The sequence below is a fragment of the Pantherophis guttatus genome, chromosome 8, assembly GCF_059756535.1.
Source record: "Pantherophis guttatus breed Tessera chromosome 8, ASM5975653v1, whole genome shotgun sequence".
Lineage (NCBI taxonomy): Eukaryota > Metazoa > Chordata > Lepidosauria > Squamata > Colubridae > Pantherophis > Pantherophis guttatus.
The window spans coordinates 62,372,325-62,389,290 of NC_142070.1; the positions used below are offsets into that span (position 1 = coordinate 62,372,325).

The 16,966-nt window shown below is 43.3% G+C and overlaps 1 protein-coding gene across 5 annotated transcripts in view; it reads left to right on the forward strand.

Moving 5' to 3' along the window:
- Window positions 1–16,966, forward strand: part of GUCY1B1 (guanylate cyclase 1 soluble subunit beta 1) — a 104,146-nt gene that overhangs the window by 63,674 nt on the left and 23,506 nt on the right. For 4 of the 5 annotated variants that reach the window (XM_034432875.3, XM_087875281.1, XM_087875280.1 and 1 more), the window contains 3 exons: window positions 9,428–9,528; window positions 10,675–10,793; window positions 13,464–13,661. In XM_034432875.3, coding sequence (XP_034288766.1) covers window positions 9,428–9,528; window positions 10,675–10,793; window positions 13,464–13,661 — 418 coding nt within the window. The remainder of the gene's footprint in view (window positions 1–9,427; window positions 9,529–10,674; window positions 10,794–13,463; window positions 13,662–16,966) is intronic. The other variant, XM_087875283.1, reaches the window with a different exon arrangement.

The following is a 16,966-nucleotide window of genomic DNA, read 5'->3' on the forward strand; positions in this document are numbered from 1 at the left end:
TCCCTGCAGTCACATGATTCACTCACTCAAACAGACACTCCCCTTCCCCCTAAAAACAAGCAGATTTACCCATGAGGAGAGGTGGAGAACTTTCCTCCCTGCAGTCACATGATTCACTTTTATTTATATGTTTATTTATTTATGATTCATATTTTATTTATTAGTTTATAATATATAATACAAAAGAATGAAAAATGGAAGGGAAAGGTGTGGGGAAAGGGAAAAAAGAAAGAAAAGACGTTGACTCCTGACTCCCTTCGATGCAATAAATAAGATAACATCAAACTTCAACTTTTTTCTTTTAAATAAGAATATAAACTAGCCATTTCTATAACAACGAAGCTATTAATCAGTAAAACCCAAAATCAAAGTTTCACTTTTTTCACCTGAAGCACCAAGTCCAGAAACTATTTCCAAGTAGAAAGAAAATCTTTGATCAAAGCAGTCAGTTTGACCATCTCTGCTAACTCCATCAACTTTTGCAACTATTCATCCATTGTAGGAATCAAAGAGCCCTTCCGTTTTTGTGCGTAAAGTAATCTTGCTACCGTCAGCATATATAACATCAAAATTTGAAATTTTTCTAAGTTTTTTCCCATTAAACCCAATAAATGTTTCTTGTTTTATCTTTATTTTCACTTTGAGAATCTTCTGTATTAAGATGTGAATTCTACTTTAATATTTCTTTGCTTTATCACATAACCCCCATAAATGATAAAGGAAACCTTCTTTACATTTGCATTTCCAACATTCATTTGAAATACCTTTCTAGATTCTTTATCTGGTGTTAAATACCAATGATACATCATCTGATAAAAGTTTTCTTTTAAATTATAATTTAGTGTAAATTTTAGACTTTTCATCCACACATACTCCCAAGCATTACATTATATCCAAAGTTTCTTGCCTACTGAGTCATACAGTGCTTTACATATTCATTCTCCAAATTCAAATTCAATAAAATTTATAAACCTTAGCAATAATATGTTCATTATGACCACGCGGTAGGATTTCCAATTCATTTTTCACAAAGTCAAACCCATAACTCTTTTTATCTAATTTAAATTTTTCTTTCAATTGTAAATATGTAAACCAATGGCAGACATGTCCTTCTGATGCTAAATCTTTGGGTTTGAGGATAAGATCACCAAATTAAAAGATTTTTTTAAAAAATTTGATTTATATGCCGCCCTTCTCCGGAGACTCAGGGCGGCTTACAGTGCGTTAAGCAATAGCCTTCATACTTTTGTATATTTTATACAAAGTCAGTTTATTGCCCCCACATTATCACAAGTCCACCAGTCCAGCTTTTCCGCCTTTCCTTTTCAATAAAGAAAGCTTCTAGGGTGGAACATCCATTGTTATTCTGTTATTTTCCAAAGCACCAGAAGTCAAGACAAGAAACAACGGATGGAAACCAACAAGGAGAGAAGCAATCTAGACTAGGGAGAAATTCCCTAACAGTGACAATTAACCTGTAGAACAGCTTGCCTTCAAAAGTTGTGGGTGTTCCATCATCGGAAGCTTTTAAGAAGAGACTGACAGCCACTTGTCTGGAATGGTATAGGGCAGTGATGGCTAACCTTTTTGCCATCACGTGCCAGGAGGGGGGGGTGGGGGAGGGTCCTGCGCATGCGCACGCAACCCTTCCCACCGCTGCTCCTGGCACATGATGGCCTGGTAGGCCCGTTTTTCTTTCTTACCTGGTTCCAGATCCTCTCTATGCATCTGGAAAGGGCGAAAACAGCCTTTCCCACTCCCTTGGAGGCCCTACGGAGGCTGAAAGGGCCCATTTCTCAACTCTTGGTGGGACAGGAAGTGACATTTTTTGCTGTCCCCAGCCTCCAGAACCTCTCTAGGAGTCTCTAGGAGCCTCTCTAGGAGTCTCTGGAGGCTGGGGACAGGAAAAAAGTCACTTCCTGTCCCACTGGGAGTCGGGAAATGGGCCCTTTCAGCCTCCATAGGGCCTCCAAGGGAGTGGGAAAGGCTGCTTTCACCCTTTCCAGATGCATAGAGGGGATCTGGAACCAGGTAAGAAAGAAAAACGGGCCTTCCCCACCACCCCCCAGGCCCTCCAGAGGCAGGAAACAGCCTGTTTCCCTACTTTTGGTGGGTCCAGAAGGCCCGAAAATCAGCTGGCCAGCGCGCGCATGCCCCCCAGAGCTGAGCTGGCGTGCCCACTAATATGGCTCCGCATGCCACCTATGGCACACATGCCATACGTTCGCCATCACGGGTATAGGGTCTTCTGCTTGTGCACGAGGTTGGACTAGAAGACCTCCAAGGTCCCTTCCAGCTCTGTTATTCTCTTTCTGATTCATAGGAAACAATATATGGAAACAGGCTTGGAAACCTGAAAGTATAACTAACATAACAACTCCGTAAATTATTATTTGACTTTACTGTATTTTTAAATAATCACAATAAAGAACAAAGTCTACTTTAAATGAAAAAGACTAATTTAGATCAACATCTAAGTGCATTTTGTTTATATTCCAGAATCTAGAGAATTAAACATCACTACTCAAAGAATAGGAATTTTTTTTCTAGGACTTAATGCTATTTCTTCTCTCATTTTAGTTCTAAATGAGATTTCACAGAAATTGAGAAAAAAATCACGTCCACATTCATTCACACAGAAATTTGAATTGTTTAAATAGTTTTATTTTCATAATGCTATGTATTAATATTATGTATATATATGCATGTAGTATGTATATAGGAGCACCTCTCACAACTTTCTGCAATGAGAAAAACAAAATTTTCTATTAATATATTTAAAAATTTATAACGTTTGAAAATTAGTTGCAAAATTAACATGCCTTTATTCTTTCAATTGCTTTGGATAATGTTTTTTAAAAATAATATAGACTAACATCTAATCATGAGCCAGTTTAGTGAAGTGGTTAAGGCATCAGTTTTGAAACCAGGAGACCTGCCTTAACACAAAGTCAGCTATATGTTCTTGAACCAATAGGTATCTGCTCTAGAAAGCTGGTTGCAAGGACTTGTCCAGGCAATTGCTAGGAATTAACACTTACTCAAAGGCACACACACAAAAAGCCCAGTAAGTTGTTATGTTATGCTGTGATGCCTTATCTTTTCCAGCTCACTGCTCATGCAATCCACATATGGGTTGTTTTCCCCATCGCTTATCTCTGACTGGGTAAATTTTCTTGAATATCTCCCTCCGTGCTGTGGCCACGCCCTGCTGTCCCATGATGCATCAGTCTTTTTACTCAGTCGCTTCCAGACCGGTGTATTTCTCCCTTCGTGGTGAAAATTAACCTTATTTTAGCTTCTGCGCTAGGTTTTTTCTTTATTTTGATTAGTTTGATTTTTCTTCGGCTGAGCCCTTTTATTTCTGCTGCAGACGAGGGTTTGAGTCGGGAGCTTCCTCTCACCCTTCGTCGGGGCTTTTTTTCACTCCAACTGCCCGCAGCGGGGTTTTTTCGTCCTTCGGGTGATTCCCCTTTTGATCTTCTAGCCGCCGGTGTGCGCGAGGGGCTGTCGGCTGCAGCCGCACCCCCCACACCTTTCTTCCCTTATTTTGCTTGCTGGGCTCGTAGCGGCGGCTCCGGAGCTCTCCGCATGGTTCGCCCTGCAAGCTCTGAAGTGTCTCCCACACGTTCGCTTTTCTCCTGAGCGCCTTGGTCGCCGGATTCGGTTTTTAAATTTGGCGCCTTGCTGGGATCGGCTCCTCTACTCTCCACTGGTGGTGAGCGGCTCAGGTGACTGTCCTTCGGGCGGCACCTGCATTTACTGTATTGTCTGAGGCCGTAAGAGCTCCTTCAGGACTTTTTCAGTAATATCCGTCACTCTTTGCAAACGCCGTTGACGAGCCTACGGCCGCCATTTTGAAACACTCCTTGGCAGCCATTTTGTTGCCTCATTTGCTCGCCGCATCTTCCAAGCGACGCTGAGGCCTCCGTTTTGTAACGGACCCTTGCCATTAGGGTTACTGGCCGCTTGAGGTGAAAGTGTGTCACCCATTGCATGCAATTTCTATTAATTAACTACCATTGCAGTCCCTATTTATTGGGGCCTTCGGTTACCGCTGCCCTTTGTTGCTTGTTTTTTTCTATATACCTGTTGCTGTTTGTTCTAATTAAAAAAAAAAAACACGCACTACTGACTTCAAGAGTAATTGTGCGTTTCAATGGCGGATGCTTACCTTTCTTCAGACGGGGATCATGAGCCCAGCCCACCTAGGGCCCCTCCCAAGCACAGGTCCAAATCACGTGCCAGACCTACGTCAGCTGCTGATGATACCCGCCACCTCAGGTCTTCGGCGGCGGATAAAGATGCTCAACGCCGCCACAAGGCCCTTGAGCGCCATTTTGACAAGGCCAGACAGGCCTCCTTGGCCTCTGTTTTTCCAACTGACCAATCATCTGCGACAACTTCTCAACTATTGCCATCTTCACCTTCTCGACCATCGGCCTCCAACGAGGCTCAGTCTGGTATTTCTGGCAGACTGTCTAAACGAGCTTCTGTGTCACTACCGGACATTTCATCCGTGGGTCTGGGGGGACCGCCTCATCCTCTTCCAGGTCGCCCGGAAGCAACCTTTACACCAGGTTGTAAAGGTTGCTTCTGCCGGTCTCTGTGGCCCGGATGGTCAATTGTTGGCGCCTCCCATAGATTTGCAATCCGTGCTCTCCACTGCCTTGTCCTCTCTGTTGGCGGCTGGGATTCATCAATCTTCATTGCAACAGGTCCTGTTTGTGCCTCCTTCTATGCCTCCTTCTTCGGCCCCACCTCGTGCCAAATCTCCTTCTCGCTTGGCACCTGCCTCATCGGATGAATCTGACTGTTATAATGAACCTTTGGAGGATTTGGAACTTTCGAAGGATGAAGGTCTTGCGCTTGATGTGCCTGCATTTACAGGATTGTTCAGGCCTTCCTTGTTCAAATCCCTTTTGCATAAGGCACGGCAGACCACTAACATGAATGAGTCGCCTTCTTCGTCTTCTGATGCTACCACCCCTCACGACGCTCTGTTCTCATCTTCTAAGCAGGGCAAGGATTTCATCCCCTGTCCTCAGCTTTTTTCGGATGTCTTACAGTCTCCCTGGTCTCAACCGGGTTCGTTAATGGGGCCCAATGCTCTAGACAAGAAGCTTTATTGCGCTGCGCTGGAATTGGACACCTTGTTGTCTTTACCGGTGGTGGATCCCCCGATTGCTAACATGTCTTCGTCATCCCTGGTCTCCACCGACTCTTTGGACGTTCTTAAATCGGAGGACAGGAAGTCGGAGCTCTCTTTTCGCAAGGAGCATCAAGCTCTGGCCTGGGCGATTAAGACAGCCACTGCCACGTCCTTCTTCAATCGAGCGATGCTACTTTGGCTGAGGCAACTCCAGGACAAATTACCACCAGAGGATACGCGCCTCCATAAAGATTTGAACAAAATTGTTGCTGCCACCGAGTATTCGGCGGATGCATCTTTGAATTCGGTCAAATTCACTTCCAGAGCTTTGGCTTCATCTATAACATCACGGCGCCTGTTTTGGCTTAGGAACTGGAGAGCCGACTCCAAGGCCAAATGGAAGCTAGCAGCGGCTCCATATAAGGCCCCGTCTCTCTTTGGTACCGCCCTCGACCCCGTCCTGGTCGAGGACAGGGACAAACGTAAGGTTATGCCTACTTCATCCTATCGTCGCCCTGAGCGCCGCTATACACCCTATTATCAGCGGCAGTCCTTTCGAGCTTCATCGGGTTCAGGAGCTCCCTACTCCCAACGTTCCTACTTCCAAGGTCCTGACTGTTCGTCCAACCGCCAGTGCTTTCGAGACAGGTCCCGTAACACCTCCACAGCCAAGCGACCCTTCCGTGGTTCCGGCTTCCGTCAATTCCGCAGAGGGAAGTGACTATACCCTGTTGGATCCCATTGGTGGCCGACTCCATCTTTTTCGTCATCAATGGGAACAGTCGACCACGGATGCGTGGATTCTTCGTACAGTGGCCGAGGGTTTGGCCATAGAGTTCCTGGATCGCCCTCCATCTCGCCACATTTCCTGCCCTCCTCTCCAAATGGGGCTGGACGCCCAACTACGGACGGAAGTTCTCCACCTATTACATATCAAGGCAATAGAGCCTGTTCCTCCAAACCAATGGGGCGAGGGCTTCTATTCAACCCTCTTCCTGGTTCCGAAACATTCCGGCGGTTGGAGGGCCATCCTCAACCTGAAACAATTGAATCTGTCAGTATCTTACCGCAGATTCAAAATGCACTCTCTGAGGTCCATCCTTGGAGGAATTCATCGAGGGGATTTCCTCCCGTCGGTCGACCTCAGGGAGGCATATCTGCATGTTCCGGTCCGACCTGCACACCGAAAGTTTCTGCGTTTCCAGATTGGGGAGGAACACTATCAGTACTGCGCCATCCCCTTTGGCTTATCATCAGCCCCAAGGACCTTTACAAAGTTGGTGGCGGTAGTGGCGGCCTCCCTCCGGAAGGTTCCTGTCAGGGTCTTATGTTACCTCGACGACATTCTGGTTCTGTCATCATCCAGGAGTCAAGTGTCTCGAGATCTTCGCAATGTCGTCGAAGCCTTTCAGATTCATGGCTTTTCAATAAACTTCCCGAAAAGCCACCTTCACCCTTCCACCACTCTGTTGCACCTCGGAGCGATTATAGACACCGTACAGGGGCAAGTTTTTCTTTCCCCGGACAGAATTCAAAGCATCTGCGACTTAATCCACCTAGCCCTATCGCAACAGTCCATTCCTCTCCTTCATCTCTCTCAGTTGCTGGGGAAAATGGTCTCAACCTTCTCAATTGTGCCATGGGCTTGTCGTCACACAAGGCCGTTACAATGGTTTCTCCTCCCCTACCAACGATCAGGCCAAAGCGACTCCCTACGCAAGGTGCCCCTTCCACCTCAACTTCGTCTCTCCCTTCGCTGGTGGTTAGGACCGGGCCTTCACAAGGGTTCGCACTTCCTGGTTCAAGACCGCCTGACCTTGACCTCGGATGCCAGCCTCCAAGGATGGGGGGCCCATCTTCACAACCAGATTGTACAGGGCCGCTGGTCCGGGGCAGAGAGACGACTCAACATCAATCTTTTGGAATTGAGGGCTATTCGTCTAGCTCTGTGTCATTTTCAACATCACCTGTCGGGCCATCACGTCCTTGTCCTAACGGACAATATCGCAGCAAAGGCCCATATAAACAAAGAGGGGGGCACTCAGTCAAGGCGCCTGATGTTGGAATCCGAACGCCTTCTGCGTTGGGCGGAGACGCATGTTCTATCATTGCAGGCCGATCACATTTCCGGCGTGGAGAACACCAGGGCCGATTGGCTCAGCAGACGGACCATAGACCAGTCCGAATGGCAACTTCACCCCGGTCTGTTTCGCACAGCTTGTTTCATCTTCGGCATGCCCGTGGTGGACCTTTTTGCCAGCCCGTCAAACGCTCAACTGCCACGTTTTGTGACTCGCTACCCGTGTCAGGCGGCGGAGGCTCACAATGCACTCAGGTGCCACTGGCCACCGGGTCTCTTATACGCTTTTCCTCCGATTCCCCTGATTCCTCAGGTAATTCGCAAACTGCTGGAGGAACAAGCGGAACTCCTCTTGGTGGCCCCAGATTGGCCACGCCGCCCGTGGTACGCGGATCTAGTAGCGTTGTCGGTCCACCCACCGTGGGTGATCCTGCAAGAACATCTGTCGCTTCGTCAAGGGGCCATCGCTCATCCAGACCCAGGATGGCTCAAATTGGCTGTCTGGCGTTTGAGCGGGTCATTCTGCAAAAAGACTGTATACCGGACTCTGTCATAGATACGATCCAGGCCTCCCGAAGACCTTCGACTTCTCGGATATATGAGTCCTCCTGGAAATCCTTTTGTTCTTGGTGCACTGTCAAATTAGTTGACCCTACTTCGGCTCAGATTGTGGATGTTTTGTGCTTCTTACAAGCAGGTCTCGACAAGGGTTTGTCACCGTCTACCCTCCGGCGTCAAACTGCTGCCTTGTCCACGGTCATCAGATGTCCTCCTTATTCTTCTCTGTCTCTGCACCCGTCGATTAAAGGTTTTCTCCACAGGGCTGTTAATCTCCGTCCACCGCCTGTCCACCGTTACACGTCCTGGGATCTTCCACTTGTTCTTCAGGCCCTTATGTCTCCTCCTTTTGAACCCTTGGGTTCTGTTCCTCTCAAGTATTTATCCTACAAGGTGGCTTTCCTTTTGGTGATCACCTCTGCAAGACGGGTTTCCGAACTTACCGCATTGTCAATTAGAAAGGATCTCTGCATCTTTCAACCCAATACCGTGATTTTGCGCCTGGATCCTACGTTCTTGCCTAAAATAAACTCCTATTTCCATCGTGCCCAAGAGCTCGTGCTTCCGGATTTCTGTCCCTCGCCCAGGCACCTGCGAGAGAAGGACTGGCATACCCTCGACGTCCGTAGGGCTTTACGTCGATACATTCATAGAACTGAATCGTTCCGGAAGTCTGAGGCACTTTTGGTTTCTTTTCATCCTTCATCATTAGGTCAAAAGATATCTCCATCTACTGTAGGCAGATGGATTAAAAAGTGCATCGCCACGGCTTACGAACAACGAGGCTGTCCTGTCCCTCCTCGTGTTTTGCCTCACTCTACCCGTAGCGCTGCAACGTCGGCCGCTTGGGCTACGCAGGCGTCGGTCTCGGATATCTGCCGAGCTGCCACGTGGTCCTCTGCTACACCGTTTATTAGACACTATAAGATCGATGTTTACGCCTCAGCTGAGGCTTCATTTGGACGACGTGTTCTGCAGAGTGTTCTCGCAGGCCAGGTCTCTGGGAGTGATTTGTCTCCCGCCCTTGGGATCTGAACTTTGGTATATCCCATATGTGGATTGCATGAGCAGTGAGCTGGAAAAAGAACGTTGTCTTACCTGAACGTTCCTTTTCAGCTTCACTGCGAATGCAATCCACCCCCACCCTTTGTTGCATTTGTTTCTTTATATTTCTACCGGTTCTAGTTCTTTATGGCTCCATTGTATTTACTTACCTGACTCTAACTTCACCTAGGTGGTCGCGCCTTCGTTCAAAGACTGATGCATCATGGGACAGCAGGGCGTGGCCACAGCACGGAGGGAGATATTCAAGAAAATTTACCCAGTCAGAGATAAGCGATGGGGAAAACAACCCATATGTGGATTGCATTCGCAGTGAAGCTGAAAAGGAACGTTCAGGTAAGACAACGTTCTTTTTCTTATATTACATTTGAGATTCTTCTAGTATTGGAGTCAAAACATGACATTTATACTTTTTTTTTTCTTTCTTTCTGTTAAGATTATAACCTTATAAGGCACATTACATCTTCACTCCTAACACATTTTCAGTATTCTCAGCAACTAAGAACTTTGATCTCTTTTATAAATATCTAAAATATATAATTTTTTTTAAAAAAGTATGTTGTACTTTGTTCTAGGAGAGAGGCACAGCTGGATGAGGAAGGACAGTTTTTGGTCAGAATTATTTATGATGATTCCAAAACATATGATTTGGTTGCTGCAGCAAGTAAAGTCCTCAGTGAGTAAATTTGGCTTTCTTTCAGCATTGCTTCTAAAGGATATGATGCTAGATGCTATTCAGCTAGTTTTATGTTTTATGATATACATATGAGTATATAGTACAAAAAATGTTTTCTGTAGTTCAGTCTGGAGTATTATTTTTCAATGACTTGACAATGGTACTATGCAGTCATTCTGAGAATGTTTGTTTCAAATTAAGAGCAGGCCTCAGGACTGCTAAGGAACACTTTCTTTACAAGGTAGATAGTTGCTTCAGAGGATCAATTTACCTCTGAAGTGGCTAAGTTTATATTCATATTCCTACATACTATGATCTCATTAAATATTGGTGTCCCCTTCATTGGCTGATTTCTGCCACTTAAATGTGCATGTATATGCATATGTGAAATGCTCCCGGTTTGGACTGGATTGGGCAATCTGGTAGCGATCGTGGCGGGCAGTTCGGCGATCTGGTAGCGATGCCGGAGCAAAGCTCCACCCATCTGCCCCGGTGTCGTTACTTCCTGGTAATGCGTATTTTACCTTCTGTGCTTGCGCAGAAGGTTTTGCGCATGCGCAGAAGATCTGCACGTGCATGTGATGCGTGGTGCGTGCACTTCCGAACCAGTAAGGAAGGTAAGTAGATTTCACTCCTGATATGTGTACACATAAACAAGCATGTCTAATACATTTAGCATCATATATATTTTGTGAGATAGAATAGAAAATATTTACCATATATGTGCTTCTCAAATGTGTTTTGCATATCACTGTTATTCTTTATTATGAGCTTCAATTTAGAAGAACAAATGGGCATGTGTATATCAGAATTTTTGGAAGAATTTGTTTTACACAATCCAATCCATTGAACTTTGAGACAATTCTTGAAGCTCCTCTAAATGTGCTGGTTATCTAATCTGAAATCTCTAAAATACTTTAAGTTCTCATAAAGATTTTAAAACTGGTTTTGAAAATAAGTAATAGATATAATGTGTCTTTCTAGACTATAATTTGCTGAATTCCTTATGGTATTGGTTAACATTACTCATTTTATTATTTTACTTAATCAGTGCTGTAATATTATTTCTTGCTTAGCAAAAAGCATTGACCTTGACACTTTCAAAACACAGAATTTTATTATTTTATTTGTTTATTAATTTTGCAGACCTTAACGCCGGAGAAATCCTTCAAATGTTTGGGAAGATGTTTTTTGTGTTTTGCCAAGAATCTGGTTATGACACCATCTTACGTGTGTTGGGATCAAATGTTAGAGAGTTTTTACAAGTAAGTTAGCTGAGACAAATGGTTCAGTTCCAGGACAATTGAATTTGAACAGTGTGTTTACTATGGTACTATGCTCATTTACTTAAACACAACAATGTAATTTATCAAATTTCTAGATCCAGAATCGGAAATCCTTTCACTCTGGCTACTTTGTAGGCAGTAACTTTTTATTTGCTATGACACTAGCTTTATCAAAAATAATGTCTTGCTAATTCACATTTAAGAAACAAAATAATACACATCAAACTTCAGTTTTTCATGTAATTAGGAAATTAGTGGAAATTATAAGAAAAGCATATTTAAATAGCATATATCCAAAACAAAAACAATGAAAAAGTCACAACCTTGATTACTAAATTCCTTTTCCATTCCATTTTTGTTGTGTCCAGATAACACTATAGTTGAACCTCTGGCATCTTGAGATGAATAACTTCTATTGCAATAAGAACATGCTCAGCTAATTTGAATTATTTTAATAATGTGAGGTATTTTTATAATATACTATATACATTTATTCGTATGGGGACAAATGGAATTGTTTACTCCTATTGATGACACTTCATAGCTGTCAACCTTGAAGCTGACCTGACTGAGGCCATTTTGAGGCTTCAGGGCTGCCACAACTGGACTAAGGGATGGAGAGGGAGGAGTAGAGATAGCTGGGGTTTGTAGCCAAAACAAAATACTTTCTCCTGGGAAGGACATTCCAGCAGGTGCTTGGAAGGAGGGGACTGGGGTCACCTAGCAACTGAACTGTATCCAGATTGGATCATGTGATTGATTGTTTTGAGAAAGTGAAAAACTTCTACTTTTAATTAGGAACGTTTAGAGTTGGTTTTCCCCAGTCCGTGCCAATATGGCATATCCAATAAAGCTATTCTTTGAGGAATCTACCTGCCTCAGAGTTTCGTTTGCTGTGGGTATGTTACTTGGAACCCTGACAATAGCATCTAAAATAGATATTCTAATAATGTAAAAAAAATATCTATAGCTTTGTAGACAATAAATGACAGGATGATTTATACATCAAATACATCTCAAAACCTTAAGAAAATGTGATTCTGTGCATTCATTTATCCATATACCATTTCAAAACGCAACCATTGTTTTAAATACAAGTTTAATTTTATGACTTTAAAAATATCTCCAGTACATAATTTGAGAAGAAAATATTGCTAAAGGCAATGTTAACGCAGCATGTAAATGAAGAATGGCTAGTCAGTAAGTGCAATTTGAGGCATCCCAGGGGTATTTTTGTATTAATAGCATAAAAGAAAAATCAATCAGACATAGAGTGGTGGTTAATAAAAAATACTTTAGGGAGCAGTCTAGTGGTCTACTCATATTCTGTTACTGACACAAATATGCACTCTCTGAAGATATAATATTCAAAAACATGGCAACATATCAGGCAGCTTTGACCTTGAAAGCTAGCTTAAAGATGGCCAGGTATAAAAATTAATCTTTTATGTTTCCACTTACTTAAATTGAGTTTTCTGCATAATTATTAAACATTAAGCAAAATGTAATGAGGAAAACATGTGCATTGATATTTTTCACTGATACTTGAAATAAATGGAATCTGTATTCTTTCCACTTCTTGTACTATATAAAAGCCAGAGTTATACTAAAAACAATTTACTTAACAAATACAGGTAATCCCAGTGTTATGACTGTTCATTTAGTGCCTGTTCGAAGTTACAAGATAACCGCCCCCTAGTGTTTATGAGAAAGTCCCAGAATTATGAATGTTGTAGCACCATGGCAGTTGTTCACCTCGTGACTGGCTGTTGTTACTGAGACATGGTCCAATTTCTGGTGAACTGGCCAGCCATTCAAACTATCAAACAAGCCAAAACCAGACCATGACTCAGAAGCACCCAGATAAACAATTCTAATCCTAATCTATATCACACAGAGAGTACATAACTATAGCCAGCAACAACAGCCAGCCTATCAAACACTCCGAAATCAGATCATGATTCAGAATATCCGAACAAACAACATTCAGGCTAATTTGCATCTCATAAAAAGGTATTTAAAGACCTGTATTCTGACAGACAAGCACATCTCAAAGTGCACTGACGATGTCTCCTTGAATGGTGACGAAACATAACCAAATTGTCAAGCTCGGAGCTCAAACCAACAGCCTAACTAGCAACCCAAGCTACTAATATTCAAACACATTTCATTCCTAGCTATTTCCAAAGTTTTGGACATTTACATATGTTAAATATGGATCTAATATCTGATATTGCATTACATATAAAACATCTTCATTCCTCACAACATATGCTTTAGAGTTACATTAACAAAATATAGCTGCATAAAATTCAGGAGTAGGGATAAAGACTGTACAGTAATTTAGAACTGATGGAAATGGTGCTATTGTGGTTACTATGTGAATGTTTTTTTTTTCACTATCTTAGTGCAAGTAAAAGTAAGGTAATGAAAGTAGGGGGATACTTGCAAAGTAACAGATTTCCCATCCAAGTACTGTTTTCTTGATTACCTTTCTTGAAATATGTGCTTTCCAACATCTTTAGAGGTTTATTTTATACAGAATAGGTATACTTTGAATCTCTGTTTACCTCAGCTTGAGCACAGCCTCTCAATGAGAATGTTAGAAAATTAAATTATAACATTTTCTTGTAATTATTTCTCTCCCAGAATCTTGATGCTTTACATGACCATCTTGCTACAATATACCCAGGTATGCGTGCTCCTTCCTTTAGATGCACAGATGCAGAAAAAGGGAAAGGCCTCATTCTGCATTACTATTCAGAGAGGGAAGGACTCCAAGATATTGTCATTGGAATCATCAAAACAGTTGCTCAACAAATTCATGGCACAGAAATAGATATGAAGGTAAATGTCAAGATAAAGTCTCTCCAATGGTTGGTATTTCATAAATAAAATTACTTTATAGCAATTTCTTTATCTCTTTTTCAAAAGTAAACTTATTTTCAAGGTACAGTACTATTTTCCCATTATAAGGCACACAGGATTATTGTGAGTAATGGATATCTCATCATTACTTCATTATTCTATTACAAATTTCAAGAGTTAATTTTTATTTATAGAAAATTACAAATAGCAGTATCAGGAACAGAATCCTGTGTAAATTTTGTTTGATTTTTGTATATTGCTAATTTTTGTAATGTTACTTGTATATTAATTGATCAAACAATTCTAGAATCCTAAATGTGCTTTTGATACAAGATCAGGATTTGCCCCAATATTTTATAATCTGACACAGGATAGGAGGAGAATTTTTAAGAATGGACAAAAAATAATACTACCCATATTACTACAGAGTTTCCAGTTCTAGTTTTCATAGAAGGGTTACTTGGGAATACCTCAGCTTCTTAATGTAAGTTTGACTTCTCCAGTTGGTGTCCTTCAGATACTTTGAAAGTTAGTAACCATAATTCCCAACTCATTGACTATACCAGTGATGGCTAACCTTTTTTGCCATTGCGTGCCAAAAGAGGGGGGAGTCCTGGGGGGTCACGCGCATGTGCCCACACCCATAATTATATGCCCCTTGCCCTGGGGCCCCTTGCTCTGGGGAGAGCAAAAAATGGGCCTTCCCCACCCCAACCCAGGCCCTCTGGAGGCAGAAAACAGCCTGTTTCCCTACTCCTGGTAGGCCCAGCACGCGCATGCACGCCGAAGCTGAGTTTTCATGCGCCATAGGTTCGCCATCACGGGACTATACTGTTTGAGAAGTATCAAATTGGGAATGACTATCAATGTCTGTTTGGGTGAGAGCACATCAATTCTTTCTCTTTTTGTGCTCTTATTTTCTTTTAAAAAATATACATAAATAATAGACTCTGCATAGACTAGTTGTAGAGACTGCCTGATTTCTGGTTTTTTTAAATTGTATTCCTGTTCCATAAATTGAGAATGTCCTATACATTATTTTGTGTTATTATGGATGAAATCATATAGAACAGCCCAGGGATGAAATGTACTTACCTTTCCTACCACTTTGCTGATGTGCATGCGCCACACATCTGCGCATGTGCAAAGCCTTCTGTGCATGCACAGATGGCCAAAACCGGGATGTGATGACATCCTGGTTGGGAGGGGGAACCTCCTGCCACTGGCACTACTGGTTGTCCGAATTAACCCTGCCGGCGCTACTAGCTCCCGTGAGCTGGATAGAGCCAGCAGCATTTCACCCCTGGAACAGCCTAATACATTATATACTTGATATCAGAAATCAGGTGAATATGAGAGTTTAGCAGAAACATGAACATTGATTAGAGACTTTAATCTGGACAGGATATATTGCATCCTTGGGTGGATGATAACTAATTAGATAAACTGATCCAGTTGATTACTTACAAAAAGAATAGAAAACACCCTATCTCCACCGGTTTATTGATTTGCCTAACATTGGCTGGGAAAAGCATTAGTGAAATTAGAAGTGGAATAGGACAATACCTATTTTTTTAATTTTACTGAAAGGTCTTCATAGAAAAGTCAGTCATAGGTAAATAAAATAGCTTTACTAAACAAAGACAATATGCCCTCCCAAAGGAGGTGGTGCAAAACTGTGCATAATGTTGGCTGGAAAGGTGATACAGCGGCTCCTGAAGCTACCTGCATTATAGCCACAGCGGGGATGGGGGGCAGCCCGGCAAGCTTCCCAGCCATGTGGCTACGAAGCTTTCCCTTCCTGCTGCCCATCAGCAGAGGTGCTCTCCTGGGAGGACAGGAGAGGTCAGCTGCCAGTCTGCAGCCCCTTGGTGGAGCGGTTCCACATGGCCTGAGCTCTGGACTGCACTGTTGCCCCGCCTTGCTTTCCCCCAGCTGGTTCCCAAGCTAGGAGGCAGCAGCTGGTTCCCCCTGCCCTTCCGATGGCCAGCATGACCGTGGCTCTCCAGGAGCTCGGCAACAACGTGAGTAGCAATGGCAACCGCCCACCCACCTGCTTTCAGTCAAGGGTGGGCTTGTTTGCAAAAGCACAGCGTAGCCGAGGGTCATGCTCAACCGGGCCAGGCAAAGAAACTGCCCGATCTGAAGGTGGGGACACTTTTTGGGGGGGGGAGGGGAGACGCCACTTTTATCCTTCGCCCACCCAACCACTACCCATGTCCAGGCACTAAATTGGGGAAACTCAGGCATGATTGGTCTTGAATGCGGGTTCACGCACCCCCCTTCGCGTTTTTGCAGGTTGGAGGGCATGGAGCATGGACCCTTTTTCAAGCCCGCCCCAGCCGGGTTGAGTCCTTCCTTGGGGTGGGTGCCCCGGACACGAGGGGCACAGGCTAGGACTGGGTGCCCTCATCCATTTCTCCCAAAGGTGCTTTTTTTTCTCTCTCCAGGAGGCAACTGGACTTTCTTGTTTTTCTCTGAGGAAGCTTCTGGAAGGAGCTGAAGAAACTTCTTGGAAGAGAAATGAAAGGTCTTTGAAGAAAAAGCAGAAAATCTAGCTGCCTCTTGAAAAAAAAAGGGTCTTTGGGACAACCTGGATGACCCCATAAACATCCCTCATCCTAGCCTTCTTTTCTGATGCTCCTAGCCTTGCTTGCCTTCCATCCCTTGTGGCCACTCTCCCAAGCCCATGATTGTGGAGCATCAATAAGTCCTCTTGTGGTATCAAGGGTGGCTGAGGGTTCGGAGATGGCACACACCCATGGTTTCCTGATTGCCAGGGCTAATTGGGAAATCTAAACTGGAGAGATCTGGTCTGTCCCGAACTTTTGAAGCTGGTGGGCTCTAGATAAAAGTCCAGTTTGATGCTGACGTAGAGGTTTTTGTTGGAATCCTAGTTTAAGTTTTGGAGAAAGACTTAATTCACCCTAAGCTTGTGACTGCTTTCATCAAAACTGAGAGTGATTTAGAAAGAAAAAAAGAAAAAAAGAGACAGAGAACGAGAGAAAGAAAAAGAGACAGAGAAAGAGAGAAAGAAACAGAAAGAGAAAGAAACAGAAAGAGAAAGAAAGAAAGAGAAAGAGAGAAAGAAAGAGGAAGGAAGGGAGAGAGAGAAAAAAACTCTCTGCTATTATTTTTAATTGTTCCATTATTTATCATGTGTTAATATTTTACACATGATACCTAGAGTGATTTTACTGCCTTTCTTTTGTCCAGGGCTACCACATTTTTCAGAGATTTACATGCATTCAATGTCTGTAGTCCAGAGCATAAATATATGTGTG